This window comes from Mastigoproctus giganteus, chromosome 3 (genome assembly GCF_048544385.1).
Source record: "Mastigoproctus giganteus isolate SK-2022 chromosome 3, ASM4854438v1, whole genome shotgun sequence".
Lineage (NCBI taxonomy): Eukaryota > Metazoa > Arthropoda > Arachnida > Uropygi > Thelyphonidae > Mastigoproctus > Mastigoproctus giganteus.
This window is the reverse complement of record NC_143577.1, coordinates 139272634-139291028: the sequence shown is the minus strand read 5'-3', so window position 1 is coordinate 139291028 and position 18395 is coordinate 139272634. Positions and strand designations below refer to the sequence as shown.

At 38.8% G+C, this 18395-nt stretch overlaps 1 protein-coding gene across 1 annotated transcript in view; it reads right to left on the bottom strand.

The window, feature by feature from the left end:
• LOC150088287 (cubilin-like) overlaps positions 1-18395 on the bottom strand; it is a 1623406-nt gene that overhangs the window by 426688 nt on the left and 1178323 nt on the right. The window contains exon 35 of the mRNA XM_090370104.1: positions 4142-4298. Within this exon, the coding sequence (XP_090226230.1) occupies positions 4142-4298 (157 nt within the window). The remainder of the gene's footprint in view (positions 1-4141; positions 4299-18395) is intronic.

The following is an 18395-nucleotide window of genomic DNA, read 5'->3' as shown; positions in this document are numbered from 1 at the left end:
AAATTTTCATTGCTCCAGGGTAGTACATACAATCTTGTCTCTTTGTTGCCAAAAAGTTGCCACGGTTGACCTAGGGACGCCATACTCTTGAGCTACATCTGTAACTGTTCTACCTTTCTGCACTTTATCTATAATTTCTTTCTTCTTTTCTATGCTCAACCAAATGTGTTTCTTTCCTGAATTATTCCGCTGTTCACTTCTCTTTGGACACATTATCAAATTTCACTCAAAAAAATAAATATGTAACTGCCAAAATTTTTTACTTTATGAGAAATGCAGAATTATAAATTAGCATAAACAACTTGAGCAAACATGAACTCAGACTATGATTATTAACAAGATAATGTTGTCTCATAACTGAGGAAGAACTGATGGCACATCTGTAGCTATCTTTGAGGGCAGCTAACGTAGCTGAACGATTGTAGGATCTATTCCCGTTTTATCTATCGTTGGTTAAATGTTACTCCCACTCTTTAATATCATTGGTTAAAATGTATGAAGCAACCATCACTATTTAGCACTATTTAGTAATGTTAAATGCAGCTACGTAGTCCAGCAAAGAATTCTATCGTGCAATATCATGTAGAGTTTGTGCCGGCCCGCGAAATCCGACTGTCGAATTGCAAGGCACCACTGTACTAGTATTAACAGTGGCAAATTTTGCAAGAGAGCAAGCTTATATAGCATCAGCTAAAAAAAATAAAAAAAATTCTCATTTCACTTACCCATCCCCTCCAATAGTTTGTCTAGTTTTTCCTTGAATTTATTCAAACTAAGGCTTACAATACCGGTATTTTGGTATTTTTAATTTATGAAACCAGGATGTGCCAGTATTCCAAAAACAAATATTTTTCTCAATAAATTTTTATGACAATTAGGTACAATAAAGTAATGAAAAAAACAAGTACCGTAGTTAGTTGAATTCGTGTTTTAAATAAACTTTTATCGCAATAATAAATATTCTGAAAAAAAATCATTAAAATACAGTTATTCTAAAAACAAAAAAATACATATTGTTACTGCAAAGTTTAGTTATGTTTAAACATCCACACTACCTGTCCGAATTAAGTGAGCTCTTCAGAAACATAAGCAATCAACAGTATGAGTGTTTCAACTGGATCTAATTTTGGTACATACAGTATTTGATTAGCGGCAGAAAGTGCCCTTTCGGATTCTATTCCGGTACTATAGAACTGAGATAATCGTAGATGACCTCAGTCCATATTGTCTAGGTGATGAACTTTTTTAGCAAAAATAGTTAAAAGTATTTCATTAATTTCCGACTCAAGTTCATCTTTTAAAATCTCATTGGAGTCAGGCAATTTCTTATTTTGGAAAGAATTTGCGGAACACTGATGTTCTGTTCCATGTTGGTCTTCCATGGTTGAATTATGTTCATCATTTTCTAAAGGAGAAAGACGTTTTATTAAGCAAAGTAAAATTTTCACTATAGTATCTTTACTGATTCACTATAGTATCTTTACTTTACTGAGTCTGGGAGAGAGCAAAGAGTGGGGTTAAGGAATAAAGAAGAGAGCAAAGAGCGGGGATAAGGAATAAAGAAGAGCAAAGAGTGGGGATAAGGAATAAAGAAGAGAGCAAAGAGTGCAGTTAAGGAATTCTTCACATATATAAATGCAAAGAACAGAAGGCCAAATCAGATTTGAACCCTTATGTAATGGATGTGGGACAGTATTAGATACCACAGCTGAAGTTGCAGATGAATTCAGCAATGACGTTGCATCGACATTTACATAAAAAAAAAACCCTTTGTGTCAATAAGAAGCAAAGTTGAAAAAAATGTAATTAATGAAATTGAAATTTCAAATGATTATTTAATGAGAACTTTTGCCCCTACAGGCAAGTAAGGCTCCTGTGGTTGATGGCATGTACCCTATAATCAGTAGCCGAGTGGTCAGGAGCGAGAGTGCAGTAATACACACTCTTTGAGTAGACAGGGGTTCAGGCCCCGGACTGCTGAATATGGTCGATCTGCCACACTGGACCAGCGTGGCAGATTATGGACCATTTCCCTCAGCATGAATTGTTGAGGAGGCTTCCATCCTGCAGTGGGTTGATAATGGCTGCACTTTACCTTTTTACCTTTACCCTATAATCTTAAAGGAGTGGCCAGTGAGTGCATCGAACCCAGGCACCTCTGGGTGGGAAGGAGCAGCAGTGCGTAGCACACGCTTCTTGATTAGACTGGGGTTCAAGCCCATCACCACTAAATATGGAGGATGCGGAAAGGTCAGGGAATGACCACCGCATATCCTGGAGTAATATGGCCTTAGTTGCTAATGCTCCTAAAAACCAAATAATAGCATTGAACCATCAAGGCTAGTTATGAGAGCATTACTGGACTCAGGAGAGATTCTGTTGGATTGGTGTAAATTGGAACATAAAGGCGGTTCTAGGAGTGTAATGGGAAATTACCGACCGGCCAGTCTAACTTCAGTAGTAGGGAAAATCATGGAGGCAATGATCAAGGGTGGAATTCAGGATCATTTAGATGGAAATGGAATTCTGTAGGATACACAGCATGGTTTTGTAAAGGGAAAATCATGTTTAATTAATTTGGTTAGCTATTTCGACAGGGTCACTCAAAAGCTGGACTTTGGGAATAATTTCAATATTGTTTATTTGGATTTCAGCAAAACATTTGACTCAGTCTCACATGAGTGGTTACTTTATAAGTTGGAGCAGGCTGGAATCACAGGAAAAATCCTTAGATGGATAGCATGATGGCTTGAGGACACCAGGCAGAGGGTTGTGATAAATGGTTATTCCTCAGATTGGATAAATTAAAAAAATGGGGTTTCCCAAGGATCAGTATTGGGACCACTATTGTTTTTGATTATCTTAAATGACATCTACAAAGGGATGGAGGGCATGAGGTCTAAACTTGCAGATGATGTAAAGATCAGTAGAGTAGTTAATGATCACCGCCAAGCAGAGCTTCTTCAGAGTGACCTAGATAGACTTCCGGGATCGTCAGAAAAGTGGCAATTATGCTTTAATTCAGAAAAATGCAAGGTCTTACATCCGGAGAACAGCAACTACAAAATAACTTATACACTTCGTGGAGTCAATAACAAAATAACTAAAGTCAGTAGTGGAGGAACGGTACTTGGGAGTTACGATACAGTCAGATATGAAGTTGTCCGAGAATTGTGGACAGGTTGCAATATTGCATGGTGTCCTATCGATGATTTATCGAACATCTGATAGTAGAGATAATGATGTCAGAATCATATAAAGGTGATTTTATAACCTTTATTTGATTAAATTTTAAACAATTATTCTTTTAAAATTAGTACTAATAATTTTTGTATCAATAAAAATACCGAAAAAACTGGTATTTTTTTGTATCAATACTGGTATTTCAACACTGGAAAAAAATGACTGGGATCCCGGTATTGTAAGCCATAATTCAAGCTATCCACTTCCACAACAATGGATGGAAGCTTGTTCTGTAAATAACCACTCATTGGCAGCAAATTCATACACCCATTCTTCTTCAGATTGAATTTATGTCCTGTCACATGCATAGTCTGAGAAAGAGGAAGAATCCCATCAGCATTGAGCTTGCTCAATCCATTCAAAGTCTGTTACAACTCAATTAGATCACCTCGCAGGTGCCTAGTCTCCAGATGCTGCAATTTGCAACATTGAAGCCTGTCTTGGTAAGAGCACTCCATTTTCCCCCCTCGTTAATCTTGGTCATGTTACCTTCCTCTGTACCCATTCCAGCAGTTCTACGACCTTCCTAAAATGAGTCCTCCAGATATGGCCTAACCATTTTCATCGTAGATATTTAAATGGATGTAGAGTATATGTGTGGAGTTCGGCAACTTAAATAAGTTCAAGACAGAACTAGACAAACATTTGGAGTGAATGGATGGGTGAAATGGGAAGGGTTTTCCTTTATTTTTTTGGCTGGGCTATATAAGCTATATAAGCTTGCTTTCTTGCATCATATGCCTCTACTAATGCTAATGCTCCTTTTTTGTGTGCTACCACATGTATATACATTAATATATGATGCTCAGTGAAAATAATTTTTGTTCAATTATACAAGATAAAATAGGATATAGTACTTTAATTAAAATAACTGTTTTATCTTTTAAATAAATCTTACTTCTATAGTAAGATATCATAAATCCATCTCCTTCAATTCCGTTATTAGAGTGAAATGTCACTTGAAGTTGACTAGAATTGCTTATGATATCAACAGGATTACTTCTTCCACAAAGCTGTTTTATGGTTTTCCATTCATTATGAGTATAATCTTCTACCTGAAATAAAAAAATTATGCAGTACATTACAAAAAAGTATAATTTGTTGAAGTATATAACATTGTGTGTAGGAGATTTTCTAGTAGACTTTCCAATAGAAATTTATAGACTTTATATTAGACTTTGCTTTATGGTTTTATAGTAGCATCTGAGTAATTAATATTATTTATAAATATAAACCTACTTCACTTTGACTAAAAGAAACAAATTAAAAACAAGTTGGCCCAGCTAGCCAACTATTATGAAAGATTGCATGAACTAATCAGCATGATCGAGATCGAGAACGAGAGTATCCTGTGCAGACGTACATTTTTGCCGCTCCAGGAACAGAGAAGTTTTTTCTGATTTATTTTCTGTTTTATTGGCTTAAATTGGCATATTAATTTATTTTCTAGAGTAGTTTTATATTCTTATTTATGATACTTAGATTAAAGTAACTTAGATAGAGATTTTGTAGGTATTACTTAGTATAGGAAAGGGTATCAAATCCATGTGTTTACCATTCTTAAATAGCCGCCATTGTTACGCGATACAAAATATCTCGAAATAGATAGCATAAGCTTAATATAGTATAGTATAGTACATAATATTATCAATTAATCAGATAATTAATCTTGTTGAACTTCATTGTCAATTAAATTGTACTTTTAACTATACATATAATGACTTGGGTTACGTGACATAAATAATTAGTAAAAAATAAAAAATTAATATTTAACTTGATATGGAAGTTATATAAAGGGATTTCGTAGATAACACTCGATACTGAAACATAAATATAGCGTTATAACAGTGTTGAGATATAAATTTAGGGTTTTAATTTTGTACTGAAATTGAAATTTTATTGAAATTAAATCGAAATCATGACTCTGACCAGAGCAGCAAAGCAAAAGGCTCAAGCTAATGGGAGTGCTGTGGCTCAGGGGAGAACTGAGGGGGGCAGTTGCCCTCTAAATCACAGCCTATTAAAATGCACTACTTGCTTGATGTTTGTGGAGCAGTCAGGAACGGGACATGATACTGCCATGGGGGATGTCTTTGTGTGTGCGCGATGCAAGGAGTGTAAGGAAATAAGGCGACAACTCAGCATTGTTATGGGCCCATATGAGAGCTTGAAGGACAGGGTGGATGCCCTCGAAGGATTAAAAGTGAGGGGCCCATCAAGCTCTCAGCTGCCCACACCAATGCCAGAGCTTGCACTTGGTCATCACGCAACACAGCGGCAGCCCCCAAGGCAGAATGCGCTGGTCCCAAAGGAACTAATAGTTGTTGGTGACTCTATTGTCAGGGAAACGGGAAACATGCTTTGTAAAAAGGATAGGTGGAACAGGACCAGGGTATGTCTGCAGGGGCAAAGGTTGATGATGTTGTAGAGCGGATATCATCTTTTAAGGGCACAAAAGGTGATATAGTTGTACACGTTGGCACTAATGATATTAAGAATAGAAGACCGGCGGAATTACTTAACAAGTACAGGTCACTGTTGAAAAAAAGCCGTGAATTAGGGTTGAATTTGAAAGTGTCTGCAATTATGCCCAGACACGATAGGAGGGAGTATATGATGAGAGCACTGTCGATCAATTCGGCCCTGGAAAGATTGTGCAAGACTCAAGGGGTAGAATTTTTTCAGCATGGTCTGTACTTGTTAACAGGAGAGACTGCTTCTACAGGGATGGGATACACTTAAATAGAAAGGGTGCAAGAATGTTTGCTGATGCTATCGAGGCATTGTTAAGTGGGTCGGAAAACTGCAAGATTGGGGGGATACAAGAACTAATAGATTAACAGTAGCCACTGGCAAAGGTGAAAGTGATTCTCCCACTGCTTCTATTGGAATGAGCCGCAGCCTGGAAAATAAGATGCAGGATATTTCAGAGACTGCTGGGAATCATTGGGTTACAAGTAAACACATGGGTTGTTTTAGGGTAGCTAAGAAAAAGAACAGGTGCATGTATACTTGCGTGTACACCAATGCTAGGAGTTTAGTAAATAAATTTGATGAATTTGAGGTATTGCTCAAAACATCAAAGGCAGATATTGTGGGGATTTCAGAGACGTGGTGTCACACAGATATAAGGAATGCAGAACTGGAATTTGGGGAGTACAATGTCTACAGAAAGGTTAGACAGGATAGGAAGGGAGGAGGGGTTATGCTATTAGTTAAGAAATACATAAAATCCAAGGAAGTGAAGCCAGTCGACATCGCTGGACAGTGCAGTGTGGAGTCAGTTTGGTGTGACATATACATTGGGAGATCAAAGTTGAGAGTAGGAGTGTGCTATAGGCCTAATGACTCTGATGAGTATAATAAGGAACTATACAGGGAAATAGAGTGGGCCAGTAAATCAGAGTGTCTTATAATGGGAGATTTTAATTTCCCAGATATTGACTGGAATTTGGGGGCTGGATACTCACACACTAGCAGGGCTTTTGTGGATTTATTGGATGATTGTTTTCTACATCAGCATGTTCGGGAGGCAACTAGAGGGAGTAATACTCTTGATTTGATTATCAGCAGTGATTCTTCATGCATTAAGAATCTGCAGATAAATGAACCACTAGGTGGCAGTGATCACAGTGTGCTGAAGTGGGATTTACTCAAAGAGGTAACTACCATTAGGGGTAAAGGGAAGGGTTATTGCTTCCGTAAAGGCGACTACGATGGACTGAGACAGTATTTAAATTCTATTCAGTGGGACCAACTGATGATGTTACCAACAGCAAATTCAAAATGGGAAGCATTCAAAGAACTTATCTTGGAAGCTACTAGGCTTTACATACCAACTAAGAAATATTGTTCAAGGTTTAGACCAAAATGGATGTCAGATGAACTAATGAGGCATATGGCAGAGAAGAAAAATGCATGGGATACATACAAATTAACACATGACACAGAAGCCTATGATAGATACAAGTTGATATGCAACCAAGTTACAAAGGAGGTTAGGCAGGCGAAGGCAGATTACGAGAAATCCTTGGCAAGGGATGCAAAGAAAAACAGCAAAGAGTTCTTTACTTATGTAAACTCTAGAAGGAAAGGGATGAATCAGATTGGTCCACTTGATATTGATGTGTCAAGTGTTGATGATCCTGCTCAGGTAGCTAACAAACTAAATGAATATTTTGCATCGACATTCACACATGAGGAGTTATTCAGCGAGGGGAATGCCAGAGGTGTATTCAACTCTAGCAGTAAGCTTCAGAATCTTGAAATAACTGGGAGTAAAGTGGAGGAGAAACTGTTGAAGATAAACACAAGAAAGGCACCCGGGGTGGATGGGATCTATCCAGTTATATTAAAGGAGGCAGCAAAGGAAGTAAGCAAACCCTTAGCCATAATTATGAGAGCTTCCTTGGACTCAGGGGAGGTACCCATAGACTGGAAATGTGCAAATGTGACCCCAATTCACAAAGGAGGATCAAAGGCTGACACAAGTAATTATAGACCTGTGAGCTTAACTTCTGTTCCAGGAAAATTAATGGAGGCACTGATTAAAGAAGCATTGCAGGATCATTTACACAAGACTTCAGTTATAGCTCAGACACAGCATGGTTTTGTTAAGGGGAAGTCTTGCCTGACCAACTTGATTGGATACTATGATGCAGTCACAAAAGAACTGGATGCAGGGAATAACTTTGATATTATATACTTGGATCTTAGAAAGGCTTTTGATACTGTTGCACATGGAAGACTGCTACACAAATTGGAGCAGTGTGACATTGGAGGCAAATTGCTGCTATGGATAAAGGGGTGGTTGAGGAGGAGAAGACAGAGAGTGGTAATCAATGGACACTGCTCATCGTGGACTGATGTTATTAGTGGAGTCCCTCAGGGCTCAGTGTTGGGTCCATTATTGTTTTCTGTATTTATAAATGATATTGATGATGGTATATCGGGATTAATGTCCAAGTTTGCAGACGATACAAAGGTTGGCAGGGTTGTCAAGGACACTACTGACACTATGCTGCTGCAACAGGATCTGGAAAGGTTGAGCAGATGGGCTGAGAGGTGGCAAATGAAGTTTAACATTGACAAATGTAAAGTACTACACATGGGAAACAGCAACCCCAGAGCAACGTATCAACTCTGTGGTACAACACTGACAGTGGTAGAGAATGAAAGGGACTTGGGGGTGGTTGTGCAGGCAGATATGAAGTTCTCTGAGCAGTGCAGACGGGCTGCAAGAGTAGCTCATGGAGTATTGTCAATGATATACAGGAATTTTTCCAGCAGGGATAAGGAGGTGATTATTCCATTGTATAAGGCGATGGTCAGGCCACACCTAGAGTACTGTATACAGGTCTGGAGGCCTCATTTCAAGAAGGATGTAGAGCTGCTGGAACGAGTACAGAGAAGGGCAACAAGATTAGTGAATGGAACAAATTGGTGCTCTTACGAAGAAAGGCTTAAATTTTGCAAATTACAGTGTCTGGAGACTAAGCACCAGCGAGGTGATCTGATAGAGGTGTATAAAGCCTTGAATGGTTTAAGCATGCTCAATGCTGATGGGATTCTTCCTCTAGCTCAGAATAATCACCTGAGAGGGCATAAATTCAAATTGAGGAAAGACAGATGTAGGATAGACGTGCGGAAATTTGCCTTTAGCCAGCGGGTGGTTGGTTGGTGGAACAGACTTCCATCCCTTGTGGTGGAGGTTGATAGTCTAAATAAGTTTAAGGCTCAGCTGGACAGGTATTTTGAACGAACAGAGGGGTGAAGTGGAAGTGGTTTTTTTTTTTTTTTTTTTGGCTGATGCTGCATAAGCTTGCTTTCTTGCATCAAATGCCTCTACTAATGCTAATGCTAATACTATGCTACTGGAACAGGATCTGGAAAGGTTGAGCAGATGGGCTGAGAGGTGACAAATGAAGTTTAACATTAACAAATGTAAAGTACTACATATGGGAAACAGCAACCCCAGAGCAACGTATCAACTCTGTGGTACTACACTGACAGTGGTAGAGAATGAAAGGGACCTGGGGGTGGTTGTGCAGGCAGATATGAAGTTTTCTGTGCAGTGAAGACGGGCTGGAAGAGTAGCTCATGGTGTATTGTCGATGATATATAGGAATTTTTCTAGCAGGGATAAGGAAGTGATTATTCCATTGTATAAGGCAATGGTCAGACCACACCTAGAGTACTGTATACAGGTCTGGAGGCCTCATTTTAAGAAGGATGTAGAAATGCTGGAACGAGTACAGAGAAGGGCAACAAGATTAGTGAATGGAACAAAGGGGGTGCTCTTACGAAGAAAGGCTTAATTTTTATGAAGGCTTAATTTTGATAAAGGCTTAATTTTTACGAAGAAAGGCTTAAGGTTTTGCAAATTACAGTGTCTGGAGACTAGGCACCGGCGAGGTGATCTGATAGAGGTGTATAAAGCCTTGAATGGTTTGAGCATGCTCAATGCTGATGGGATTCTTCCTCTTGCTCAGAATAATCACCTGAGCGGGCATAAATTCAAATTGAGGATAGACAGATGTAGGATAGATGTGAGGAAATTTGCCTTTAGCCAGCGGGTAGTTGGTTGGTGGAACAGACTTCCATTCCTTGTCATGGAAGTTGATAGCCTAAATAAATTTAAGGCTCAGCTGGACAGATATTTTGAATGAACAGAGGGGTGAAGTGGAAGTGGTTTTTTTTTTTTTTTTTTTGGCTGATGCTGCATAAGCTTGTTTTTCTTGCATCAAATGCCTCTACTAATGCTAATGCTAATCTGGCTGGAAAAGGAGATCTGCATAAACCTTGGACCTCATGTATCTGTTGTGCATAGTATGCAGTGACACTTTGAGAATGGTTGACTAGAAAAATGGCACATATGCTGTTGCCAAGGTCAATTATAGATAGCAGGAACAAAAATACCACTCTGAGGACTGCTGCTTTTGTTTAACAGAGTGTTGGCATTTCATCTAAAAGTAAGAAGAAGAATCAATGCCTCAACCTTCCACCTGAAATGTGATAAAATATGCCATCTTGTGAATATAATAAACAAATGGAAGTGTGTGTGAGAAGGACAAAGAATACAAAACAGCCTAAGAGAAGCAACATTATTTTACCACTCAAGAGAAACTAAATGAGTTTTAAATCATTAAACTGTCAAAATGAACTCTTGGGTTTCAGATTCATGGATGGAACTTGTTTGCATAACACATAACCACATCTGGTAGCAGCTGCCAAAGAAATCTAATTAGTTGTTTTTTTTTAGTACCACTCACAGTCTCGCTTTCTGCAGGATCCTGATTGCTTAAGAGATGTTTCTAAGTCACAAGCATAACCCTCAAGACTGAAGACTCCCATTAAAATGTAGTATAAAGACTGTACCTTTGCATATTGGAAATACTACTTTTGTTTATCTGTGCTACTACTGTTTAGAAGGAAATATAAAAAAAAATATTATATTCCTCTCAAAATAAAATAAATAATCACACAAGATTAGGATTACCGTATTTCCCCCTTCAAATCCAGGGTCAAAGTTCAAAATAAAGAACACAGAAAATAAACATATACTAGTCTGTACTTTCTGGGACAAGGTTAAATAATAACAAATGAAATGAAATTTTTTAATTAATAAATAAAGAAATAAAATTATAGTTCTATTAACGATTAATAATTTAATTATTTTTTTATATTGACTAGATTATAAAAATAAAATAAAGAGCTTATAAAATAAATAATTATTATATTAAATGGAGTTAAGAAGACTATACTTAAGAAGAATATAGAAGACTAAGAAGAGAATACCAGGGCAACTTGTCGTGAGAGCAAAGTTTGCTCTGCAATTTGAGGCCATATTTGTTCTACTTTACTTATTCCATTCATGTTCAAATTGATGCAGTGGTAAGGGTTCGTCATTAGTATTTCAAGAAAGAGCTTGTTATGTAACATGCAGAATATTGATCTGGAAAAAGCTGTCATAAATATGTGATGAATTGCAGTTCTTATAAGTTGCTGTTTTGTGAAAAAATTCCAAAAACTTGAGACATTCCATGGGTCAATGCTGGAAAATGTCCCTGGAAACCATGACTTCTTACATCCACGAAGTCTGATTTCCTATAAAGAAGTAAAAGGAAAATCAGATGTGAAATTCATTGCAGGTTTACTGGTTTTGCAACTTGGTTTCATAAAATTTCTCTTTCTTGTGTGAATGGGACAGCAAAAAAGAAATAGGATTTCCATTATTTTTCTAACTGATCATTTTGAATAGCAAATATTCACCATGAAACACTAATTTATAAAAAAAGGTTTGATTCACCCACAACTCCATATCAAATTATGCTTAGTTAATTGATAGCGCTTCTTAATGTATTTGAAATTCGACTTAATGAGAATAATAGCAATAACAGCTTAACTAGCACTGGCATTCGATACAAGAAAGCAAGCTTATGCAGCAGCAGCAGCCAAAAAAAAAAAAAAAAAAAACCTCCCATTTCACCCCTCCATTCGTTCCAAATGCCTGTCCAGTTCAGCCTTAAATTTATTTAGATTATCAACTTCCATAACAAAAGATGGAAGTCTGTTCCATCAATCAACCACCCGCTGGCTAAAGGCAAATTTCTGCACATCTATTTTACAACTGTCTTTCCTCAATTTGAATCTATGCCAACTCAGGTTCTTAATCTAAGCAAGAGGAAGAATTCCATCAGCATTCAGCTTGCTCAGCCAATTCAAGGCCTTATACACCTCAATCAGATCACCTTGCAAGTGCATACTCTCCAGGTGCTGCAATTTGCAAAATTTAAGCCTTTCTTGGGAAGAGCACCCCTTTGTTCCCATCACCAATCTTGTTGCCCTTCTCTGTACTCATTCTAGAAACTCTACAGCCTTCCTAAAATGAGGCCACCAGACAAGTACACAGTACTCTAGGTATGGCCTGACATTGCCTTGTACAACAAAATAATCACCCCCCCCTGTCCCTACTAACAAAATTCCTATATATCATTAACAAGACTCCATGACCTGCCCTGGTGCCTATCTGCACTGCTCAGCAAACTTCATATTTCACTGCACAATTACCTGCAGGTATTTTTCACTTTCCATTTCCCTGAGTGTACAAACATACCACACAGTTGGTATGTTTCTCTTGGGGAGTCTGGGTGCGAGGTTAGCCTGTGCGGTCGTAGCTCCTTGAAGCTCTTGGAACAGAGAAGTTTTTCCTGATTTATTTTCTGATTTATTAGATTAAATTGTCATATTAACTTATTTTCTAGAGTAGCTTTATATTCCTAGTTACGATACTTAGTTTAAAGTTTAACTTAGACAGACATTTTGTAGGTATTACTTAGTATCGGTAACGGTATCAAATCCACGTGTTACAAAGTGAACGAGAGGTCTTTTTTTTTTTTTAACCAAATTTAGTCGATTTATTAACCAATTGTTATATCAAATTATCTTCTATAAGTAGATTATAGACCTAGTCAGGATCCTTAGTTTATTCTAAATTGAGATAGCGAGATTTGGAAGCTAATCAATACTTACGAGTCCGTAGAAGTACCGTTCGAGAATTCCCGCCATTTTTACACGATAGCATAAGCTTAGTGTAGTATAGTGCATAATATATTATTGTCAATTAATCAGTAAATCTATTAATCTTGATAAACTTTATTGTCAATTAAATTGTATTTTTAACTCTCTATATATATAAAGACTTAATCGTAACAAATAATTAATACATAACTATAGTGGTACACGTGATACGGAAGTTGTATAAAGGGAACTCGTAGAAAACACTAGATACCGAAAAAAAAAGATATAACATAACTGTTTTGGGATATAACTTAAGGATTTAATTTTTGTTTTGAAATTTTATTGAATTAAATCGGAATCATGACTCTGACCAGAGCAGCAAAGCAAAAGGCTCAAGCTAATGGGAGTGCTGTGGTTCAGGGGAGAACTGAGGGGGGCAGTTGCCCTCTGAATCACAGTCTTTTAAAATGCACTGTTTGCTTGATGTTTGCGGAGCAGTAGGGTATGGGACATGATACTGCCAAGATGTCTTTGTGTGCGCACGATGTAAGGAGTGCAAGGAAATCAGGCGACAACTCAGCGTTGTTATGGGCCTTCATGAGAGCTTGAAGGACAGGGTGGATGCCCTCGAAGGAAATAAATTGAGGGGCCCATCAAGCTCTCAGCTGCCCACATCAACGCAAGAGCTTGCACTTGGTCATCAGGCAACACAGAGGCAGCCCCCTAGGCAGAATGCGCTGGTCGCAGAGGAACTAGTAGTTGTTGGTGACTCTATTGTCAGGGAAACGGGGAACATGCTTTGTAAAAAGGATAGGTGGAATAGGACCAGGGTATGTCTGCCAGGGGCAAAGGTTGATGACGTTGTAGAGCGGATATCATCTTTTAAGGGCACAAAAGGTGATATAGTTGTACACGTTGGCACTAATGATATTAAGAGTAGGAGACCGGCGGAATTACTTAGCAAGTACAGGTCACTGTTGAAAAAAAGCTGTGAATTAGGGTTGAATTTGAAAGTGTCTGCAATTCTGCCCAGACACGATAGGAGGGAGTATATGATGAGAGCCTTGTCGATCAATTCGGCCCTGGAGGGATTATGCAAGGCTCAAGGGGTAGAATTTTTGTCAGCCTGGACTGTACTTGTTAACAGGAGAGATTGCTTCTACAGGGATGGGATACACTTAAATAGAAAGGGTGCAAGAATTTTTGCTGATGCTGTCGAGGCAGTGTTAGGTGGGTCGGAAAACTGCTAGTTGGGGGGATACAAGAACTAATAGATTAACAGTAGCCACTGGCAGAGGTGGAAGTGATTCTTGCACTGCTTCTATTGAAATGAGCAGAAGCCTGAAAAACAAGATGCAGGATATTTCAGAGACTGCTGGGAGTCATTGCGGTACAAGTAAACACATGGGTTGTGTTAGGGTAGCTAAGAATAAAAACAGGTGCATGTATACCTGCGTGTACACCAATGCTAGGAGTTTGGTAAATAAATTTGATGAATTTGAGGTATTGCTCAAAACATCAAAGGCAGATATTGTTGGGATATCAGAGACGTGGTGTTACACAGATATAAGTAATGCGGAACTGGAATTTGGGGAATACAATGTATATAGAAAGGATAGACAGGACAGGAGGGGAGGAGGGGTTATGCTATTAATTAAGAAACACATAAAGTCAAAGGAAGTGAAGCCAGTTGACATCGATGGACAGGGCAGTGTCGAGTCAGTTTGGTGTGACATAAGCATTGGGAGATCAAAATTGAGAGTAGGAGTGTGCTATCGGCCTAATGACTCTGATGAGTATAATAAGGAACTGTACAGGGAAATAGAGTGGGCCAGTAAATCAGAGAGTCTTATAATGGGAGATTTTAATTTCCCAGATATTGACTGGAATTTGGGGGCTGGTTACTCACGCACTAGCAGGGCTTTTGTGGATTTATTGGATGATTGTTTTCTACATCAGCATGTTCGGGAGGCAACTAGAGGGAGTAATACTCTTGATTTGATTATCAGCAGTGATTCTTTATGCATTAAGAATCTGCAGATAAATGAACCACTAGGTGGCAGTGATCACAGTGTTCTGAAGTGGGATTTACTCAAAGAGGTAACTACCATTAGGTGTAAAGGGAAGGGTTATTGCTTCCATAAAGGCAACTACGATGGAATGAGACAGTATTTAAATTCTATACAGTGGGACCAACTGATGATGTTACCAACAGCAAATTCAAAAATGGAAGCATTCAAAGAACTTATCTTGGAAGCTACTAGGCTTCACATACCAACTAAGAAATATTGTTCAAGGTTTAAGCCAAAATGGATGTCAGATGAACTAATGAGGCATATGGCAGAGAAGAAAAATGCATGGGATACTTACAAATTAACACATCACACAGAAGCCTATGATAGATACAAGTTGATATGCCACCAAGTTACAAAGGAGGTTAGGCAGGCGAAGGCAGATTACGAGAAATCCTTGGCAAGGGATGCAAAGAAAAACAGCAAAGAGTTCTTTACTTATGTAAACTCTAGAAGAAAGGGGATGAATCAGATTGGTCCACTTGATATTGATGGGTCAACTGTTGATGATCCTGCTCAGGTAGCTAACAAACTAAATGAATATTTTGCATCGACATTCACACATGAGGAGATATTCAGCAAGGGGAATGCCAGAGGTGTATTCAACTCTAGCAGTAAGCTACAGAATCTTGAAATAACTGGGAGTAAAGTGGAGGAGAAACTGTTGAAGATAAACACAAGAAAGGCGCCGGGGGTGGATGGGATCTATCCAGTTATATTAAAGGAGGCAGCAAAGGAAGTAAGCAAACCCTTAGCCGTAATTATGAGAGCTTCCTTGGACTCAGGGGAGGTACCCATAGACTGAAAATGTGCAAATGTGTCCCCAATTCACAAAGGAGGATCAAAGGCTGACACAAGTAATTATAGACCTGTGAGCTTAACTTCTGTTCCAGGAAAATTAATGGAGGCACTGGTTAAAGAAGCACTGCAGGATCATTTAGACAAGACTTCAGTTATAGCTCAGACACAGCATGGTTTTGTTAAGGGGAAGACTTGCCTGACCAACTTGATTGGATACTATGATGCAGTCACAAAAGAACTGGATGCAGGGAATAACTTTGATATTATATACTTGGATCTTAGAAAGGCTTTTGATACTGTTGCACATGGAAGACTGCTACACAAATTGGAGCAGTGTGACATTGGAGGCAAATTGCTGCTATGGATAAAGGGGTGGTTGAGGGAGAGAAGACAGAGAGTGGTAATCAATGGACACTGCTCATTGTGGACTAATGTTATTAGTGGAGTCCCTCAGGGCTTAGTGTTGGGTCCACTATTGTTTTCTGTATTTATAAATGATACTGATGATGGTATATCCAGCTTAATGTCCAAGTTTGCAGACGATACAAAGGTTGGCAGGGTTGTCAAGGACACTACTGACCCTATTCTGCTGCAACAGGATCTGGAAAGATTGATCAGATGGGCTGAGAGGTGGCAAATGAAGTTTAACATTGACAAATGTAAAGTACTACACATGGGAAACAGCAACCCCAGAACAATGTATCAACTCTGTGGTACTACACTGACAGTGGTAGAGAATGAAAGGGACTTGGGGGTGGATGTGCAGGCAGATATGAAGTTCTCTGAGCAGTGCAGACGGGCTGCAAGAGTAGCTCATGGAGTATTGTCAATGATATACAGGAATTTTTCCAGCAGGGATAAGGAGGTGATTATTCCATTGTATAAGGCAATGGTCAGGCCACAACTAGAGTACTGTATACAGGTCTGGAGGCCTCATTTCAAGAAGGATGTAGAGCTGCTGGAACGAGTACAGAGAAGGGCAACAAGATTAGTGAATGGAACAAAGGGGTGCTCTTATGAAGAAAGGCTTAAGTTTTGCAAATTACAGTGTCTGGAGACTAGGCACCAGCGAGGTGATCTGATAGAGGTGTATAAAGCCTTGAATGGTTTAAGCATGCTCAATGCTGATGGAATTCTTCCTCTAGCTCAGAAAAATCACCTGAGAGGGCATAAATTCAAATTGAGGAAAGACAGATGTAGGATAGACGTGTGGAAATTTGCCTTTAGCCAGCGGGTGGTTGGTTGGTGGAACAGACTTCCATCCCTTGTGGTGGAGGTTGATAGCCTAAATAAGTTTAAGGCTCAGCTGGACAGGTATTTTGAACGAACAGAGGGGTGAAGTGGAAGTGGGTTTTTTTTTTTTTTTTTTGGCTGTTGCTGCATAAGCTTGCTTTCTTGCATCAAATGCCTCTACTAATGCTAATGCTAATGGTGTGACATAAGCATAGGGAAATCAAAATTGAGAGTAGGAGTGTGCTATAGGCCTAATGACTTTGATGAGTATAATAAGATATTGTACAGGGAAATAGAGTGGGCCAGTAAATCAGAGAGTCTTATAATGGGGGATTTTAATTTCCCAGATATTGACTGGAATTTGTGGGTTGGTCACTCGCACATTAGCAAGGCTTTTGTGGATTTATTGGATGATTGTTTTCTACATCAGCATGTTCGTGATGCAACAAGAGGGAGCAATACTCTTGATCTGATTATCAGTAGTGATTCTTCATGTATTAAGAATCTGCAGATAAATGAACCACTAGGTGGCAGTGATCACAGTGTGTTGAAGTGGGATTTACTCAAGGAGGTAACTACCATCAGAGGTAAAGGGAAGGGTTTTTGTTTTCGTAAAGGCGACTATGATGGTCTGAGACAGTATTTAAATTCTATACAGTGGGACCAACTGATGATGTTACCAACAGCAAACTCAAAATGGGAAGCATTCAAGGAACTAATTTTGGAGGCTACCAGGCTTTACATGCCAACTAAGAAATATTGTTCAAGGTTTAGGCATAAATGGTTGTCAGATGAACTAATGAGACATGTGGTAGAGAAGAAAAATGCATGGGATACATACAAATTAATGGGTGACATGGAAGCCTATGATAGATATAAGTTGGTCTGTAACCAAGTCACAAAGGAGATTAGGCAGGCAAAGGCAGACTACGAAAAATCCTTGGCAAAGGATGCAAAGAAAAACAGAAAAGAGTTCTTTACATATTTAAACTCAAGAAGGAAAGGGAGGAATCAGATTGGTCCACTGGATATTGATGGTTCAACAGTTGAGGATACTGCTCAGGTGGCTAACAATCTAAACGAGTATTTTGCATCTACATTCACGCATGAGGAGTTATTCAGGAAGGAGAATGATGTAGGTAAAGTAAACATTGGCAGTGAGCTGGATGATTTTGTAATAACTGAGAGGAAAGTGGAGGAGAGATTGTTGAGGATAAACATAAAAAAGGCACCTGGGGTGGATGGAATCTATCCAGTTATATTAAAGGAGGCAGCAAAGGAAGTAAGCAAACCCCTAGCCATAATTATGAGAGCTTCTTTGGACTCAGGGGAGGTACCCATAGACTGGAGAAGTGCAAATGTAACCCCAATTCACAAAGGAGGATCAAAGGCTGACACAAGTAATTATAGACCTGTTAGTTTAACTTCTGTTCCAGGTAAATTAATTGAGGCACTGGTTAAAGAAGCACTGCACGATCATCTAGACAAGAATTCAGTTATAGCTCAGACGCAGCATGGTTTTGTTAA